This window comes from Pyrgilauda ruficollis, unplaced genomic scaffold (assembly GCF_017590135.1).
Source record: "Pyrgilauda ruficollis isolate IOZ18807 unplaced genomic scaffold, ASM1759013v1 scaffold13, whole genome shotgun sequence".
Classification (NCBI taxonomy): domain Eukaryota; kingdom Metazoa; phylum Chordata; class Aves; order Passeriformes; family Passeridae; genus Pyrgilauda; species Pyrgilauda ruficollis.
Window position 1 is genome coordinate 5159897 of NW_024511432.1, and position 18903 is coordinate 5178799.

General features: G+C 42.3%; 1 protein-coding gene across 2 annotated transcripts in view; it reads left to right on the plus strand.

Moving 5' to 3' along the window:
- RANBP10 (RAN binding protein 10) overlaps positions 1 to 18903 on the plus strand; it is a 66505-nt gene that overhangs the window by 2328 nt on the left and 45274 nt on the right. For both annotated transcript variants that reach the window (XM_041459008.1, XM_041459007.1), the window contains exon 3: positions 15475 to 15527. In XM_041459008.1, the coding sequence (XP_041314942.1) occupies positions 15475 to 15527 (53 nt within the window). The remainder of the gene's footprint in view (positions 1 to 15474; positions 15528 to 18903) is intronic.

Consider the following 18903-nt stretch of genomic DNA (forward strand, 5'->3'; position numbering starts at 1 on the left):
AGCTCTTAATCTTTACTGCAGTCTGGATCAATCTTAAAGGGAGATAATGGAATTTTCTGCTTGTCTCCCAAGATCAGAGTTTTCTGTATTAATGATTTGTTGTTTTTATTGTATTCTGTAATTACAGTGACTTTCCAGGAATAATTAATTCCAAAGAGACAGACCCATGTGTGTTAGCACAACAACCTGAACAGGAGCTGCTGATAGCTCTGATCTGAGGTCAGGCAGTGGTGAGGCTTTGAGAGCCTCTCTGATGTCTCAGCCATTCCTGTGCCTTGTTTTCCTTTTGCTGGTGGAGACAGATCCAGCTTTTGTCTCTCACAGGGTGGTGCTGGGGATTTGTGGTTGTGAATTTCCACTGTAGCTGCTGCCTGCCTGTCACTTGAGAAGGTGATTTTGTGTATCTCACCTTTAATAGTTTGATTTGTTCCTGCTGGAGGCTCAGTGTGTTGTGCTAGTGAACTGTGGCAGAGATCTCTTCTGGGGAGGCTCCCCAGTGTTGATTCCATCGTGGTGACTTCCTTTTAAAGGATTGGACATCCAAAGAAGGGATTGAGGGAATGAAGTTCTCAAGCAGTGTAAGTGGCAAAGCCTGTCCCTAGGAACAACACTTTAGCAAGGGGAGAGGAAGAGGAATCCTTCTGAGCTCATTTTCAGAATGGGTATTTCAGCCTCTGCCCTAGAGCTGGTTATTTGACTTGTGTGTGAGGTAAGGATGTGCAGTTATTCCCTGTCTATCTCCTTCTGGAGTTTGTGATGGCATTTCACATTTAGGTTTAAAATATGAGTGATTTGGTTTCGAAACAAGACTTACTCAAGAAAGGCTTTGGTGAAGTGAATTTCAGGAAGTGTTGAGGAGTCTGATTTTGCTCAAAGCTGTTGTCTTTCTGTGCTCAGCATTGTTAGTTTAGGGCACTGCACTCTGGTTAGATACTGACACTTGCTAATAAACAACAGAAACTAAGGTTTATGATAAAAAATGGGATAGAAGCTCCCAGTGGCTCTTTATGGAGAAGGAAAAATCCCAAAGCTCACACGATGCCTTTTGCAGCCTGCCAAGGGATGTTGCCTGTGTGTGACTTGTTCTGATAAGAGGCTCATTGAGTTGGCATTAGGCAGTGCCATTTTGGATTGGTGATGCCACTGTGGGAGAGAAACCTGAGCTATGGAGATGACTCAGGTGTCAGGACCACCTTTTTAACTTCTCCCCTGTTTTTCATTGGGCTGAGGGGATTTAAAACCAGTATGCTCTGGTTCTCTCCTCTTTGCTCCCACCACATCATATCCTAGCAGTCAAAACACACATCCCTGCCTGCCCTGTTTTCCAGGCTGAGAACTCCTGTGCTCACCCCAGAGCCAGTGCAGGGGAAGAGGGAGGGAGGGACTGCAGCACAAATTGCTTTGCCCTGCCACAGCTGCTAGAAAAACTTCCTCTTTTGCACTGCCCCGTCTCCCCTGTGCCTAATGCACCTGCCCCAGAAAGGTGCTTTTGTTAGAGAAGCAAACAAAATGATTTATAAAACTCTGCCATCATTGGACTTTTCTGCCTCAGCATTGGTAAAATCCTTTACTGGTGGATATTTCAAAGCAAGTACAGCATCCAAAAGGTCCATTTGGTGTATGTAAGAAACTTTTAAGACTGATCAGGTTTTCTTAGCTTTGGATTTTCCACTGTTCATGAGATGAAACCACAGTCCTTTGAGAAGGACAAGTGTGTTTCAAACTTACTTTTAGTTGAATGGTAGCTATTTTTTGTCCTAGTGGATTTAGTCTTAATTAATACTTATTTTTGTGCAGTTTTGTTTTGGTTTTTTTCTGGAAGAGGAGAGGCTGCCTGGATACCATTGAAAAATTGTCTTGACCAGGTTTCTAGGTAACATGGAACAAATCAGATCTGTCAGTCTGTTGATCTGTTGCTACTTCTTGAAGGGAGAGATAGTTCTTATCCTCAGAGAGCAGAGGAGAACTGAGTTTGCAGTCTCTAGTCCCAGGCCTCCTGTCACCTCCTTGTCTGTGCTGAGCACACAGGGAGTGGTTCCACAGCACTTTGGGATGATACATGTCAGGGCTGTGGGATTCACTGCTACCCTGTCTTGTGGTGAGCTGGTTCAGGGAGATAGCTGTGGAAAGCTGGCCAGAAGATAATGGATGATGATTTCATCTATTGATGTCACTGTTAGAAATTACTCCTCCTTTTTTTGGGGTCTACTTTTCAGGGTTCCCTTTATTAATTGAAGGCAAGTCAATAAAGGGATGGCCTGAGCTGGGAGACAAAAAGGTAGGATTGCAGCAACCCTCAGTTCCATTCAAAATGTGTTGAACAGTTTTGTTTTAAGACTTGCTGGTAGTTAATTCCTGAGCCATTGTGTGCTTGTCTCCTGAGTGTTGTCAACTGAAATAAAAGGACAAGAGGCAGTGGGTCACAAGTTGTGGCAAGGGAAATGCCAGCTGGACATAAGAAGGAGCTTTCCTTTGTGAAGATGGTTGTGCACCTGAACAGGATGCCTGGAGGGGCACTGGCATCTTCCTCACCAAATTTGCCTGGGAGAGCCCTCAGTCTGCTGCCTGATAGAAGTTTCAGAGTTACTTATGCTTTGAGCAGAAGGGTGAAGAAAGAATGTCCCAAGGTCCCTTCCTGTCCAAACCTCTCCATGAATCTGTGGATGGCTTGCTTCCAGCATTCCTCATATGAGCAGATTGGCAGAAATGCCCGTGACTCCTCTGTTCCTGAGCTGCCACAAATAACTCAGGCTTTTATCCCTGTGCTGTTCATAACAGTTCAACCTTAGCAGTATTTGAAGCCCTGAACTCTTGTCCTCTCTCTCTCCAATACGTGGTTCTGCTTGGTGGTGATTTGTCAGCACATCTCACAGCCTCTGTTTCCCCACTCCATGATCTCTGCTTGGTAAACAGGAACAGGGAGAGACTCATCAGGGTAGGGCAGCCAGCCTACAACTTAGAGGCTGTTGTGACTCAGAAGGACAAGTCATCCTTGTCCTCTTTGTGCTGGGGCAACGTGAGCTGTCTGTGGGTGACACTGTGTGTTCCTGACCACCGGTTTGGTTTCCTGACTGGTTTTACCTCCCCCAGCCACGTGCTGGGTTGTGATGCAGTGTGACTGCGGAGGACACTCCAGAGGCCAACCCTGATGATGCATGGCTTCTGAATTCTGGCAGAAGTCACCTGTCCTGCTGCCTCCTCTCCATTTCTGAGCTGCTCCTGGAACAGACAGCCCAGCAGCCTGTGGATTGCCTTTGCTGTCTTTTCTGGGAAGGTTTGCTCTTGGACAGCTGCTTACTCATGGGTGCTACTTTGTGCTGGCATCCTGACCTCCCTGGTGGGGACAGAGCCACTGCCTGCCCAGAGTGACTCTGTGCAGACACAGCAAGTGTGCTCTGTGGGCAGAGGAGGTGCCAGGGCAGCCCAGTAGTTTCATGAGGACTTTGAGCCATCCCAGGAAGCATCTCAGTATGGCTTTTCAAAAACATGATGTGTTTTTGTGTGCCAGCACTAGTGACTGTGTCGTGAGCTCAGTTGTGCTCGCAGTCTTTTTGCTGGATCAGTACTTGAAACAGTGATTTCTGCATTAGGTGGGGACCCAGAAAGGCAGGAGAGGGAAGCTGAAAGACATAAGTCACAGGAAATGCTGGTAGCCTTCTTCCAGCACCATTCCACAGTTGCTTTGAGCTGTGCAGCCTGTTGTCCAGAGATGTTGGTCAGCACTAGCTTAGGTCGAGGACAGTTTTCTGGGAGAGGGAGGAAAGAGTTCTTTGAGGAGAGTGGCTGAAGAGCTAATCAGCTTAGTCCATACCATAGTTTATTTTAAATCTTCCTTTAGCTTTCATACACAAGTGCCATAAGCCAGACTTAAAAATAGCTTAGTTTCTCTTTGACTGAAAAAGAAAAATAAAGGTCAAATGTGTTGGTTGGTTGCAGTCTGTACATTAGTAACAAATCATCTGCCCCTTTTCCTTGCTTACGTTTCTGCTTGCCAACTTTCCATTTCTCCTCAGCATATGGTGAGTGTGATGGCTCTGTGAAAAGCCTTTTGCTCGTGTTCTCTAATGGCTTCCAGATGCTGACAGGGGCCTGTCCATGGAGAGCTCTGACAGCACTGGCTGCTTAAGCTCAGACACCTTGGAGTGCCTGTCTGGATGTGGCTGTAGGGAGGGGTAAGGGATATTCTACAGGAACTGAGGATTTCTTGTGCGATCCCTGATTTGTTACTGGTAAGCCTGTAAATAATTGATTTCCTCCCCCCTTTTTATTTTTTTCCATCCTGGTTTCCAAGAATCCAAAACCAGCACAGAGAGGGGGTTGTTCTGATTGCAGGTAGGTCTGCTTGTTTGAATTTATGCTGTTCTGCAGACACTCATTTAAACAACCCAACACATAAATAAAGCCCCCAAGTAGATTCCATAAACAGTTCCTGCCTGGCTCCCATTTGCAGATTGCCCAAGCAAGTCCTTCTTGCTCAGCCACCAGCTGTGCCTTGGTGCTCTCAGGTGTAGAGCCTCAGTTTCTGCAGAGGTTTTGTGTCAGTTGATGACACCTCACACAAGTTGTTATTTCTTTGTCATTGTTCTGCTACGCTCTTCTGAAAGGGAGTAATATTGAGAGCAGCTTGTCAGTGTAAAGGAGTCATGAGGTTGGAATATCTGATTTGCAGTTGATAGCTTTTTTAATTCCTTTCTTTTTTTTATCAGTGAAGTGGAGATTTAAACTGTGGAAATTTAAACACTGGAGTGTTTTGTAGCAGTATCATGGGCCATCCATTGTGATAGTTGAGTATCAATTTATCATTAAAATTATTTGTAAAATAAGGCAGTGAAATGGAAGCAGTGGTGGTGATATGTGACTTTTCCACTTGTGATGGGTGGATTTAGGTATGTCTGAGATTTCCTAGATTTCAGACTGTGATAATTATTTTTGCTGTTGTTGGGGTTTTTTGTTCAGCTTCTTATGAAATTTTGCACGGTAAAGAAAAATTTTGGGAAGGGGTTATTTTTGTTTGGTTATTTTTTCTGTCCCCTCTCCCTTTGCTATTTTTGAGTATCTGTTATAGAAAAGTGACATAAGCAAACTCAACATCTTTAGAATATATGTAAAACATTACTATGCTCAGTTCTTCAGAATATGTTTGCAGTTAAACGACAGAACTAATTATTTACATATTATAAACTTGCAGATCTAAGGAATTCTGTTTAATAATAACTTTTGTAAGCTGGATAACTTTTATTCAGGGAAAACCTTTTTCTTTCACTTGAGAAGCCTTAAAATTATGAACTGCTGAAGAATTTATCATCCAGTGTGAAGCTTTGACTATTTTTCTTCAGCTCTCCACTGAAGCCGAATTGTGTTAGTTGTGTTCTGTTGACTCTGTGGCCAGATTCATTTTTATACTGCTCTTCTAGCAATGGGATTTACATTGTACCTGTGATATAAGACTGGATCTCTGTTTCCACACTACAATCTGCCTGCTTGTTTACAAGTTCTTTGTATTGATGCCCTGGTCCACATGAAGCCTTTGTCCCTTGTTGTGGGGATGTCAGTGTGTAAAGATCTGTGAGTTCAGTGTGTGGTGCTTTCCCAGCACTCGCCCCAGCTCTGACTCTCTGCTGCTGTTTAAAGAGAAAGTGTTCTTATTTCACCAGTACATCTCTTACAACTTCAGGTGTTACTTTTTATCTGAGATGTTTTCCACATAATTAATCCCCTCCAGATCTTATGTAAATGTTGTAGCTACTTCCTTCTGTAATTTCATTAATTATTATTAGGAGGAAAGAAATCCTCCTTTCATAGGAATTGTTACCATCCAAGCCTAAACCACAGGAAATTAGCCTTTAAGGATGTGAGACTGCACCCTAAGAGACAGCTAGCTGGTGGAGAAGTGTTTTCTTCTGATTTAGGTATTGCATTTATATTGTTCCCCCTGTTTTTCAGAAGAAAAACTGGGGCTCAGGGTGCATTTTTAATTTGGCTGTCTGTTATGATGGACTGAAATGCAAGATTAGTCACCAGAATGAAACAGTCTTTAAATGACTTGCCCTCTTTTGGATGCCTTTCTGTTAGACATTTGTGGTAACTCTTAGCATAATTTTTTACTGTTTTGTAGGCTTTGTTCATGGCAGAAAAAAATGTTCTGTAACTTAGACTGGCAATCAAACAATCTTAAGTCCTTTCAGTCATGGAAACCTGTTTAACTTCCCTAATATATTTTCAGTGACTATAAACATTGCATTTGGAAGTGAGGTTTGCTAATCAGCAGGACAACCTGAACAAAAATCCTACTTATTCAGTTGGGTGTAACCAGAATAAATAATCAGAGAATGAGTGTCAGTAATGCTTTGTGCTGTTCCCAGACTTTAGGCACCATTTGCCACTGAGATGGTTTGTGTGTGAACTTTGTTGGATATCAGCTGACTTGGAGAACGAGTCAGCTGCCAAGAGTGAAAAAAATAACAAATTGCTGGGACACCTCTGCTTCAGCTGCATTTGCATTTGACCACAGGGTTTGGGGTTCTGTTGGAAGTGGTGATGCTTGGGGTAGCAGATGGAGAAACTGGTTATTCTTGACAGATTTTAGTGGTGATTTTACCCTGATGGTGCTTGTATTGTGCCTTTTCTTTCTTGAATGGTGCTCAGATAAGTCTTCATCTCTGTATTTTCCATCTTTCAGCGTTCCTACAAACATTGTTAATCTACATCATCAGTCTTCCTTTCCTGAAGGTAGCACAGAAAAGGGACAGTTTGGCCCTTCTTACAGCTGGCAGATACCAGTTGAATGTGTTCCTAAAATTAGAAGGGAGCTGGGAATATGATACCTTGTTCTGTCAAAAATAGCTTTTCATTCTTCCTCTTGTCATTTTATCACTAATTACTCATAACCACCCTGAGAAGATCTGTTATGTTACCAGATTGCTGCCTCTCAGTTTTGTCCTGCTCACTCACCTTCCCTTGCACAGTCTTCAGCTTTTAAGGATTCTCTGCCTTTCCAAGGGCTGCTGTACAATGGACTCCTCCTTGCCTCAGGATACTTGTAGTTGTTTTTAATGAGCTCTTAAAATATTTCTTCCCTTTATCCCCTTCTTTTCAGCCTTGCATAGTTTGTCTTTACTGACCTCTTCTTGGGGAATTGGGATTCTTCCTGGAGCCCATCAGTGCTGTTTCTGAAGCACCATCACAGAACAGCACAATACACACAAATAAAACCAGAACCACTTCCACTCTAGAGATTATGTTCCATTGTGAAGTAGTTCCAAAATATTTGTTGTTAGACTGAGGAATTGGAGACTGTTAGAATCCTGTATTTTATAAGCTATAGGTAATTTTTCTAAGCAGATGTAACTTGTTTTTTCACTGCCTTAAAACAGTGTTCCCCTTCCCCCACCAGAGCTGCCACAATGTGGTTTCAAGTGGTGAGTTGATAAGGGTTATCATTTCTAACCACTCTTTAAACCTGGCATGAAGTCAGGACCCACCTCAGACAAGAATGATAGTTCAGAGCTTTGCAACAAGAGACTGTGAAAGTCTCTGAAATGCCACCAGTGTGGTGTATTATTCACCTCTAACTTCATAATTTAGTTTGTTTATTTTAGATTTAACTGTGCATGTTGAAAGAGTGGGGTGCGTGATAGCTGGGAGGACAGGATTCCTACCACATAGGTGTGGTTATTAGAAAAATCTGCAGGATACAGGAAGCCTTTGAATCACAGACCCGTGGAAGAGTGAGGCATCCCTTGTTTAACTCGTGGCTCAGCAGGATTGCTTGGCTTTGGCTGAGCCAAAATAAAATGCCAATCCCAGGAATTTCTACCCCTGTCGTGTTAGTGTTGGTTCACAACTGAGCAGGGAATGACTGCTTTAGTGGAAGTCATGGCCTTCAAAACAAATTATTTAACCTCTCTGGTCTTAACTCTTTCATGTTTGGACCTTGGTGCCTGTTGGCATCCCTGGCAGTCTCGTTCCAGCCTCCTGTACTGTGCCAGGGTGGGACTGGCTCAGGAAAGAAGAGTTCTGGGCTGGTGGCTGTTACCCAGCCAATGCTAAACCAATGTATTCATTTCCCCCTTTGTTTCCCCAGCTTTCAGATGGGTTGAATTTTGTCTGCCATCTGGGTGAACCTCACAGCCACTTGAAAGAAGAGTGGCAGGGATTGTTTCACCATCCTGACTTGGTACCTTCAACAGGTTAAACAATAAATACAGGGGAAACCTGTATTTATTATTTATACTGTCTTCCTTCTCTTGGCAGAGCCTTAATAAATCTGCCTTGCTAATTGTCAGCTAGTGTTAGAGATGAGCACTCAGTCCAAGTTCATTGGAGAAAGTCTTGCAGCTTTTTAAGGAAAGAAATGCTCCTTTTGTTTCAAGTATACTGCTTGTGCAGTGAGGACCATGGGCTAATTGCTTTTTCCCTCCTTCTGCCCTGCCTTTATTTGGCACACAGCAGTGCTTCCCAAGTGCTGGGTGCTTTCCATGGGGATGATCTTTGCTCCTGGGGTTTCTGAAACTGAAGAATGTAGTACAGGTCTGCATGAGTTCTGTTGCTGTGTTCTCCTCTGTTCTACTCAATAGTTCTTCAGTCCTGCACTGGAAAAGCCAAATAGATGCAAATCCTGGAATTTCAGCATTAGCCACTTGCTGTCAAAAGGCAGGTCTGTTCTGAAGGTTTTCTGCTGGGTTCACTAGGATTTTTGTGGGTTTGCTCATACAAAGTAGCTTTAAACTACACAAAAAAACCTTTTCTTACGTTGTCTTTTTGGCAGGTTCTCTGAGTATCATGTTTGTTCTGGAGAAACATCTTTTGACTCCAAGAATTGCTTCTCATATGGGTGGATTCTCCTTCTGGGACAAACTGAACACAGCCATCAGTGTCTCCCCTACTTCTGTGACTGTAATGCTTAGAGCAGCCTCATTAAGAGGTCTCTTTGTTTCAGTTTGGGTCAGTCAGATGTTGTCACTCCTGTGAAATACTTTTCTCATTGTTTTTCAGATGATTTCTGCCCAGTGACAATATATAATTCTTCCTGACTGAGTCATTGCATTTGAAATCTTTTATATCTTTAAGAGTTAAATTTTAATTCAGAAGTGCAGTCATCATTTTGGTTTTCCATATATTTTCCAAGGGAAAGTCTTTTATTGACAGAAATAAAAAACAAATTACATATTTTTTTTTTAAATATACAGATTTAAAATGCAGCTTTGAAAACATCTGCACTGCAGAGTCCACCACCCAAGTTGTCTGAGGGGCCAGAAGTGAATGCTGTCTTGTTTGGAAGTCACTGTGCTGAAGCAGCTAATGTTGGTGTTCACTCTGAAGTACTTGGGAGCTGGGCAGGGACCCAAAAAGCTTTGTGTCTTTGAGCTTAATCCTAGCACATGTGTCTTTGTGTCACTGAGCTTAATCTTACAATCATGGTGCTGTAAGACCTAGAGGAAAAAATCCTGGGAGTACTGCTGGTTGTGTGTGGAGCCAGCATCTTTTGACATGAGAGCTTTTTACCACCGTGCTTCATCCTTCTGCTGAGGCCGAGGAGAGGCAGGGAGCGCATCAGGCAGGCAGAGCTGATGCTGTGGCTGATTCAGGCACATTTTCAAAGCAACCAGTGCTGGGCAGGGCTGAGGTGCAGTAGGAGTCTGGAAAAATTTGGTGCTATGGTAACTGCCAAGGCTGCTGGTGAGTGGAAACGAGACTGTTCTGACTGAATCACCAGCATGTGTCTGCGTTTATTTTTGCCAGTCTGCTCTATTTGGAATTGGTCTAATGATGCAGCATTTCTGAAGCTTCAGTTAGGTGTGGGGGACAGGTCCAAGTATTCAGTGTTCACTGCTGAGAAGATGGTTTTAGGAGGTCACTTTAGCTTAGCTTTGCAGATTACCTATGATGCATAATGGATAAAAATGTATTATTGTCCCAATTTTTTTTTTTTCCAGTTTGACACTGGAATGCTGACATTCCTGTGCATCTTTTTTTTTTTTTTTTTTTAAGAGGCTCTTTGAATCTCTCAAAAAGGAGCTCCCCTTAAGGGATACCCCACAGGGAGTCTGTCCACATCATTATGGTCTGAAACCAGGGGTGATAACAGGCAGGGCATAGAGGTTTATGTTGAATGATATTCAATATAATAAGTGATTTGTTATTTAAAAAAAAAAAACAGACAAAAGGACAGTAGTTTGCTCTTGATGATGCCCACAAATACTGTTTAACTGGTACTGCATTTGTTGCATACACAAAACTGATTTGGAACATTTGGAATTGATGAAGTGAGAAGCTGTTTTGCACCAAGAAGTTCAGAAAGCATCTGGTGCTTTTGGGGGTAGTGGAGTTGAAAATTTAAATTTTTTTTCTTCCCAATTTTCAAGAGTATAGAGTGATTTTTTTTTTTTTTTCCCCACTGGGGCTTTATTGATCTTAAAGCTCATTTCATCCATTACTTCTGGTGCATAAATTGATTGTAGATGATAAAAGCAAAGTAGCACTTTCTAAAACAAGACCCAGCAGTCAAGTCTGTGACAATTTGAAGTTCTGGATATAAGCTGTGGGCTGTGAAGTTAAAATTCAGCATGGTGAGGGAGTCTGTTTTTATTTTAGGTTGTCTGCAAATTCTGTCTACAGTTCTACAGTCATTATGGTCTTATTTTTAAAGTTTGTCTTGAGCTTTAAATGGGAGCAGAAGTTGAAGAGCAAAAAACTGTGAACCAGGAAGGTTTGTGGTCATGTTCCTTTTTTTTTAGCAACATATTTCCATGATGTTTTGTATCTAGATTAAAGTGTAATCTTAAATTTAGAATTTGTGGATTTGTAGTGCTTGCTTTTTATAAAAATACAAGCTTCCAGTCTCAATTTAAAGCTATGTTGTCTGAAAATGGAAATATACTACTGTATAAGTTTTGTCTTTGGTTACGTGCATCAGATTTAGCTGTACACAAAAGTGGGGGATCAATCTGCATAGAAAATAATGAAGTTAAGCAGGATAAGCTGAAGTGGGTGATGACCTGTTTTATCTGAGTTTGACAATTAGGTTATTTCCTCTAATTTCCAGTGTTTTCCTTGGCGTTGCCACCCTTGTGGTGCAACACAGAGCAGAGACCCAGCAAGGGGTGGGGACAAAGGGCACCCCTGGAAGCGCTGCAGCTGGGATTGTGCTGAAGCTGTGTGCAGAGGTGTCCTCTCTGCTCACTTCTAGGTCTGTTCATGTCAACAGCAGCAGATGTAGAGGCAGAGGAGCAGACAAGCACCCTCAGGCAACAAGGAGGGATGGAGTTGGCCCCTGGCCCTGTGCCAGCGGAGTTGTGCTGTGTGATACTGAAAGGAAGGAATCTGACACCACCACATGACAAAGTGGCCACAGTTCTACAGTGCTTTACCTTCAGCTGAGCCAAATAGATCAGGACATAGGAAACATTCCCTGTGCCAAGAGGCACGTCCTGTTCTTTGAACACAGTTTGTCACAGCCAACAAATTCAGGAGGTCTGGAGCTTGGTGATGTGACCTGGTGGAGTTGGTGGGGATGGTTCTGCCAGAGAAGCAGAATGGTCTTCGCTAAATGTTTCAGACCTGCCCGTGTCAGAATGAGCTCTCTGGTGTTACTGCTTCAGGCTTAGATGGTGCTTTTACACTGAGTTGAAGCAATTGGGTTCTTTGAATCACAGCTCCCCTCAGGCTTGAGCAGAGGTGGCACTGAGGTTGTCACTGCTCTCATAGAGCTGAGGGCAGCTGTAGCTGTGGACTGGGATCCTGGCTGCTTGCACATGTAGTTGGAAAACAACACATAGCAAAACGCACCATGTAGTAAGGAAATCTCTGTAGCAGCAGAACACTCCAGACTCAGTAGAAATACAGAAATTGGTAAGAACTCTCTTATCTGCCAGTGCACTAAGAATGTGGCAAGGAAGAACTGGAGTAATCCCTGAAGATATAGGAGAAAGTCTTCCATATTGTGCCTGGAAGACTGTAAAAATATCCCCAAATTCAGTTTTTTACAGATGCATGTGTGTCAGATGACACTGTGAGGCTGAATTTTTAGATGCCATAAATGCCTGCTGTGGAGAGACTTGTGAGTCAGGGAGCTCATGAGGATGTAACTTCTGACTCGTGCTCTGAGCAGTGCAGAAAATGTTTACAGCAAAGGTGTGTTTAGAAATTGCTCTGCAGCACTGACCATAATCACTCATCTTTGGTATCCTTTGAGAAGTGCTATAAAAGACCCCCAGACCCTGCCACTTTAGTATTCATCAAAAAAATCCACTACCCAACAACAAAAAAAGCCAGAAAACAAACCTTATCAATTGAAGAAACTTGTTTAAGAACAGCTAATAAAATCAGAAGGGTAAATACTTTGAGATGGTACAGAGACTGTTTAAGAAGACATTTTATTGGGGGATCAGAGAGCTGATTAAAACAGCTGACAAAATTAGACATAGGGATGAGGCAATAGGGATACACACCCCAAGAGCTTAAATTTTATTCAATGAGAAAAATGGAAAGAACAAACTTTTAAGCTTAAAAAAGCAGTAAGGTTGACCAAAATTAGTTGAGGGACATCTGGCTAGAGGCCTGAAATTTTAAAGGGATATTTTTCCTTCCCAGCATATCAGGGATGGAAAGCAAGTTGGAGTCTCTAAAACCAGGATATAATGCAGGAGAACTTTTTGTGAAGAACTCTGAAAACAGGGATGTTTAGAGGCTCACTTGCCACTTTTTTGCTTTTAAAGGAGTCTCATTCTGAAGTAAAGGAGTTAATACAGCAACAATGTTGTTTGTCAACCAAACTCGTGGTTATTGTTTTTGTTTTTAAACGATAATCTGGTTTCTTTTGAAGGATCAGTTCAACAACCCATAAACACAGGAACAGATCATTTGGGTTATCTTGTCTTCATTCAAGAGCTCTAAAGAATGAAATAGCTGAGCCATGGACTATGGAGTGTGACATTTAAAAAAGTCTTGATTACAGACAAGAGATGTGTGTCTGTGGTTTTTTTCCCCCACAAGGGATCCAGAGGAATGAGACCACATAGTGCTTCCTCTGAAGTCTCTTCCATCCTTGAGATCTCTGCACCAGAGCAGAATCTTCCTTGTTGGATTTCTGGAGGTGCACACGAGTTCAGGAGCTGAAGGGCTCGGGGCGGGTGTGCCGGGCTGTTCCCACTGCGTGTGCAGTGGGTGAGTTCAGGGTTGTGCTGGCCATCAGCAGCCAGTCTTCCCTGGATGATATCATCTTCTTGGCCACGAGGAAGACAGTGGGTTGAGCTGGTGTGATCACATCAGGCCCTGTGTGTGTGTGTGTGCCTCAGGGAGTTGTGTTTTCTCACCGTGGTCCATATCCTGCTCCATGCACTGCACGCCAACAGTTTGCTGTGTCTGCTTTTTCTGTTGGTCTCAGGAGGAAGGGTCTGGATCCTCTGGCAGCTGGTGCACTTCAGAAACAGAGCATCTCTTTTGAAAGAAGAGATTGACTTATTTTAAAGCAATGTACAACTGGGCTTCAAGGGTGTGAAATGCAGAAAGTCATGCTACCAAAATGTGGAGTGTACGAGAGAGTTGGCCCTGTTTGCGAAGAGGTAGCAAGTGATGGGACAAGAGGATGTGGCCAGAGGTTGCACCAGGGAGTTTTAGGTTGGATAGCAGGAAATTTCTTCATGGAGAGGTTTGTCAAGCACTGGAATAGACTGCCCAGGGAAGTGGTGGAGTCACTATCCCTGCAGGGATTGAAAAGATGAGTGGCTGTGGCACTTGGGGACATGGTTCAGTGGTGAGCTTGGCAGTTTTGGTCAGTAGTTGGAGTTGACAATTTTAAAGGTATTTTTCCACCAAAACAATGCTATTTTGTACTATCAAAATAATTATAGGCCAAGATTTTATAAACTTGTAGATCTCTTAAGGATTAAAATTTCAGTGTAAACAAGAAATAATCAGTTACTGCCATTTTCATCTAACAGTGACTGAGATGGGCAAGTCAAGGACAGGGGACAGTTTCTGCAGGGGACTTAAACACATAACTTGAAAAAATGTAACTTTGGGCTGAAATTCTGAAATCCTATTTTCATACCTGGTTAATGTTTTATGGAGCAGGTGGCCAAGGAAGCCACAGGAAGAAAACTGATGGAGTGAAGGAATAGCAGGAGACTGCCTGTAGCCTGCTTGGATTCTTACCTTTACAGGAACAAGAGCCCAACAGTTAATTTCAAAGCTCAGTAACCTAAAAATATGGGAGTGTGTTGAGAAAAAAAACCCTGAGCTGTACTACCAGAGGATATTAAGAAAATTACAGACCATGCCAATTAACAGAAACAGAAGACACAAAATGGGAATGTGCATAAGTATTGCAGTAAGGAAGAGGAGATTTTGTGAAGGCTGGCTTTGCCTTACTGTCCTGCTGGATAGGTGCACAATGATTTTTATGAGGGTGGAATAAACAATCCAGACTTTATACAAAAAATGGCCTCTGAGCTGCCACTTAGAGTGCAGGGTCAAGCTGTGTCCCACTTCATGGAAAAGTGAGTTCAGTTCTCATCTGCAGTCAAAATATGAATGGAATAATGGAGATCAGGAGGGGGAGGAATAGAAACCAAAGCAGAGAACATTATTATGCTGTTATCTGTAATAATCACCTTGGGCTTGTGTTGTGTGATGCTGGTGGCTCTGGTTATTCCCTGCTTCTCAAAGCAGTTACAGAACTGGCAGTGTAGCAGGAACACTGAGGTAGAGATGAGCTTCCATGAGAAGAGCTGAGCAGACTCTGATTAACCAGCCTTAGGCCTTTTAGACAGCCAGAAACTTTTGGGGAGGGGGTGTGAATCAGGACTTCAAAATCCTTGAGAAAGTTGTCAGGGAAAGGCTTTTCCTCTCTCTTCCAATTTTAAAAATGCAAGTACAAATGAAAAATAGGTTGGGCAGGAATTGAATGGGGGAGCTGTGGGATGTTGCCTTTTCAAAGAGCTTACAAAGGTTCAGAAAGTGAGGTTGTGTAAAATACATGCTGAGCAATGAAAGAGTGTTCTTGGAAAGTACAACTGAGTGCTCTGTCCTCTGCATCCACTGTCAGCTATTTTTGGAGACAGTACATCAGGCTAGACAGACATCTGTCCTCATATACTATGTCTGCACTTAGGTGTTTTTTACTGTCTTGTTAATCACCTATATAAATAGATTTTTCTGATACATGAGCAAAAAGTTCTCACAAATATCAAATTGGGAATTAAACTGCTGATTGTTGTCCAGTTCTTTGCCTACCAATTAAGAGCTAAAGAGTTGTAGCTGTACATTGGAAAGCTGTCAGTTACTAGAGGACATTAATGTTTTATCTGGGATTCAATAAAATACATAAGTAATGGAAAATATTTAGTAATTTTGTCATTCTTCAGTAATTTTTGTGTGGATTGGGTTTATTTTAGTGCTGTATTTCTGCTTCAGGGAATCGTGTGCTGTGACCATTCTTTTGCTTGACTGATATTTTGTTTGGTTTTTTTGAAGGTACATGGGAATAGGACTTTCTGCTCAAGGAGTCAACATGAACAGGCTTCCTGGTAAGTCACTGTTAAGCTTTGTTTTGACCTACAATCGGTGTTAAATATTCATTTGCAATAAAGATTTTCCTTTATATGTATGTATTAGTGAATGTGTGTTTCTATTAATAAAACTGCATTACTATAATTGTCTTATACTGGAAGCTTCAACCTGTTGAATGTTATCTTAGTTGAGTTACTGGTGTTGTCAATGCAGCCATGATGATTTCAGCAGATAATAGAAATTAAAACTAAACTAGTAGGTAATGGGCAAGATGATGAGCTTTCAGACAGGCAAACTCTTCTTTGTGTCTGAAAAGTAAGTAGGAAAATAATTTTGCATTTAATCTGTATACTCCACTTGACAAATTTACATGAAAGATTCTGAAAATGACAGGATAATTGGCCTGTTGTATTGTCTCTATTCTTTCCTTCTTCCCACTGAAAGACTACAAAAATGTGATAGAGTGGTATTTCCAGTTGCTTCTTTGTTTGAAGTGTGTGTTTTTAGGTTTCCTGCTAAGCTAGTCGAGTGGCTTCTTTTTAGAAATAAATAATTGGTAATCCTTCTTTGACAATATCCAATTTATTGAGCAAAATAACAGTTTCTAGATATGTGTTGATGTAGTGACTTCTTTGCCAGAAATTCCTTCAGCTGGGCTTGAAATTGGAAGTTTGTATTTGGTAGAAAGTAAATGTTCTCCAGATGCCAAAATGAATGACAGCTGGTCAGTGGGGGGGCTTTTTTGACCTTGGGTGTTACTTCTGGTGAAGTTGTTTTAAAGGTGAAATTTGTACTCAGCCCTTATGGATCTTGGTACCTGGAAAGGAGAATCTTTTGTGAATGTCCTAACAAAAGAAAGATCTGTCTTGGGGAGAATGGTTTGAGTGACACCTGTGCTTCAAAGAATTTGCATCTTACTTCAATCTCTGTTTGTTAGTAATTGTTATGGCAGCTGCACCAGTCAGTCCTACTCCTTCTGCACTTCCTCAGTCCTCCTGAGCCAGGTGGGTTGTGTAGAAGGCCAAGCATGGATCTAGTCCCATCATCTACTTCCAGGGTTGAAGTACTTGGAGAAGGGGTTGTTTGGTTGTTAATGGAGCCTGTTGTGTTCAGGAAGTGGCTCTGTGGCGTGTGTGATGGAAGGATGGGGGGAATGGCTTGTAGGCTTGGCCTTGCTGATGGTTGGTTGGATTATGCTGTATTTAGGATTCCCCTGGGGTTATAGCACAGGTACATCCACCTGTGATGGTGTGTACTGAATGTCTCTGGTGTGCTGTCCTGAAATTCAACAGCCAATGTAATTTCTTCTCTTTTTTTTTTTTCCCCCCTTTGGTGACTAAAAATTACCCAAACCACTTCTGATAAATGGCTTTAAACCCCAGGAGTTACATGGGCAGCATTTGTGGCCAGTTTGAGTCAGTGCCTGTACACCACTGTCATTTCTAGAGTGCATGTCAGGAATGTGGAATTCTTTTCTCTCAGTGAAATAAAGCATAAAGTGAACTTGAGACTTGAGATTGTACAATTCGTTGCTAAATAAGCACTAATTTGATCCTATGAACCTGTTGTTTGTTTGATCACATGCAGATTATGCTGCCAAGAGTCATTCTGTGGTCATAGTTAGGTTGCTCTCCCATCATCTCTGTAAGATTAACTGCATGGCTCTGTATTACAGCTCAGTAATTATCTTCCTGGCTTTTGGAGAATGAGTGTGATTTTTTAAATATATATATTTTTTAGTATATTGTTCAAGTAACTGAAGTGAGAAACATTTCCAGGCTTAACTGTTATCAAGTCCTTCACAGCACAGAGTAAGTGAGAGCTCACAAAGAAGTGACAGACTTTGGAGTCTTGACTTGGCTTCTGTCAGAGTGTAATTTTAACTTTTTGTGACCTGAAACCCTGCCAGGTTTGTCTCCTTAGACCCTTTTAAAGTCACTTCTGCTTTAACAGATCGATTTTCACTCAGTGTGCTGCCAGGGAAGTGTGTAACCACTGCAAGTGGTGGTTGGGAGCCCAGAGCCTGGTACAGGAGCCAAAGTTGGTCCCTTTCTTGTTCCCAGTTTCACTGGGGATCCTTGGTGGCACCCTGGGAGTCCTAATTCAAAGAACAGTGTTGCTGCTGAGTTCTGTCTCTAACTCCTTTTCCTTCCATAAGGACAAACACTTTGGCCATATCCAGTTCCAAGTCAGGGTATTTGTGCTTTATTGCCAAATTTATTTTGGCTTAAACCCAGCTGGGTGCTGGTGGGGGTAGTGCTGAGCTTTCTCTGAAGATTACAAATGTGATTGGAGCCACATGAACTGAGTTCCCTTAACTACCCCTGTCTGCATTGAGAGTAGAGATTGCTTTTAATAGGAGAGTTCCCTGTCCATGTTCTACTCAGGGTTTCTTTGTGCTGTGCTTTGAAATTCAGTCAGCAGGTCTGAAATAATTGTGGGATTATTATTAACTACCAACTTTTGTGACCCTGACATATCTTGATTTAAAAAAAAAAAATAAAGACATTTAGAACATTTACTAATAAGCATTCTGCTTTAAACCAGTGGCTTTTAGTGAAATGTCTGCTCACTTCTTTCCCCACATTCAGTTTTTTTTCACGGGCGCTGAGCATTTTGCTATTTGAGAATGAAGTTACATGTTGCAGCTGAACTGATCTAACTCCATGTCATCAAAGGGGAGAAACCTGACCCTTCCCTCCTCTCCCCTCCATCTGCACAGCCACTCTTCTTCCCTGGTGCAAGCCTTTGGCTCTGGCAGTTGTCACTGGAACCTGCCTGCCTCTGCTGTGTTGGGGTTGTGGTGGGCTGGTTCCTTCAGGACTCATGGAGCAATGCTCTTATTTGTGCATCCTGCATGTAACAGATCAGCATCCTTTTTTATTTTATTATTATTATTTAGGCTTCAGTCCAGTGAGTTTTCCTGAGCCCTGCTGAAAATGTGTTGGTGTTTTGCTACAGGTTTCACCAAACCTTCATAAAATGAGATGATGATAAGTGTCCTGTCCTTAACATGGATGAGATTGCACACTGGGAATGAGTCTCCCTGCATGTCATGTTTTGCATTAGTTCAAGTTTTCATGCTGTTGAGGAATAACATTTCATTTGTTTGAGCTCTTTGAGGCCAACCCAGCAGGAACATAGAGCCAGGCAGAGAGGGAAGGAGGGATGAATCTCTAAGGTAGCAGCAAGTTCTTAATTCAGCCTAAGATGTTGTGAAACCACACCTTCGGGCATACCCTGCTTCAGTTTCTTAAACAGCATAGATAGGAGCTGACCAATCACTTTTAGAGACTTTAAACACCCTCTAGTTAATAAATGACATGCCCTGCTATGCAGCATTGTACATGCTGAAGGGAGTGCCAGCTTTCACTCACCATTCTTTGGTTTTCA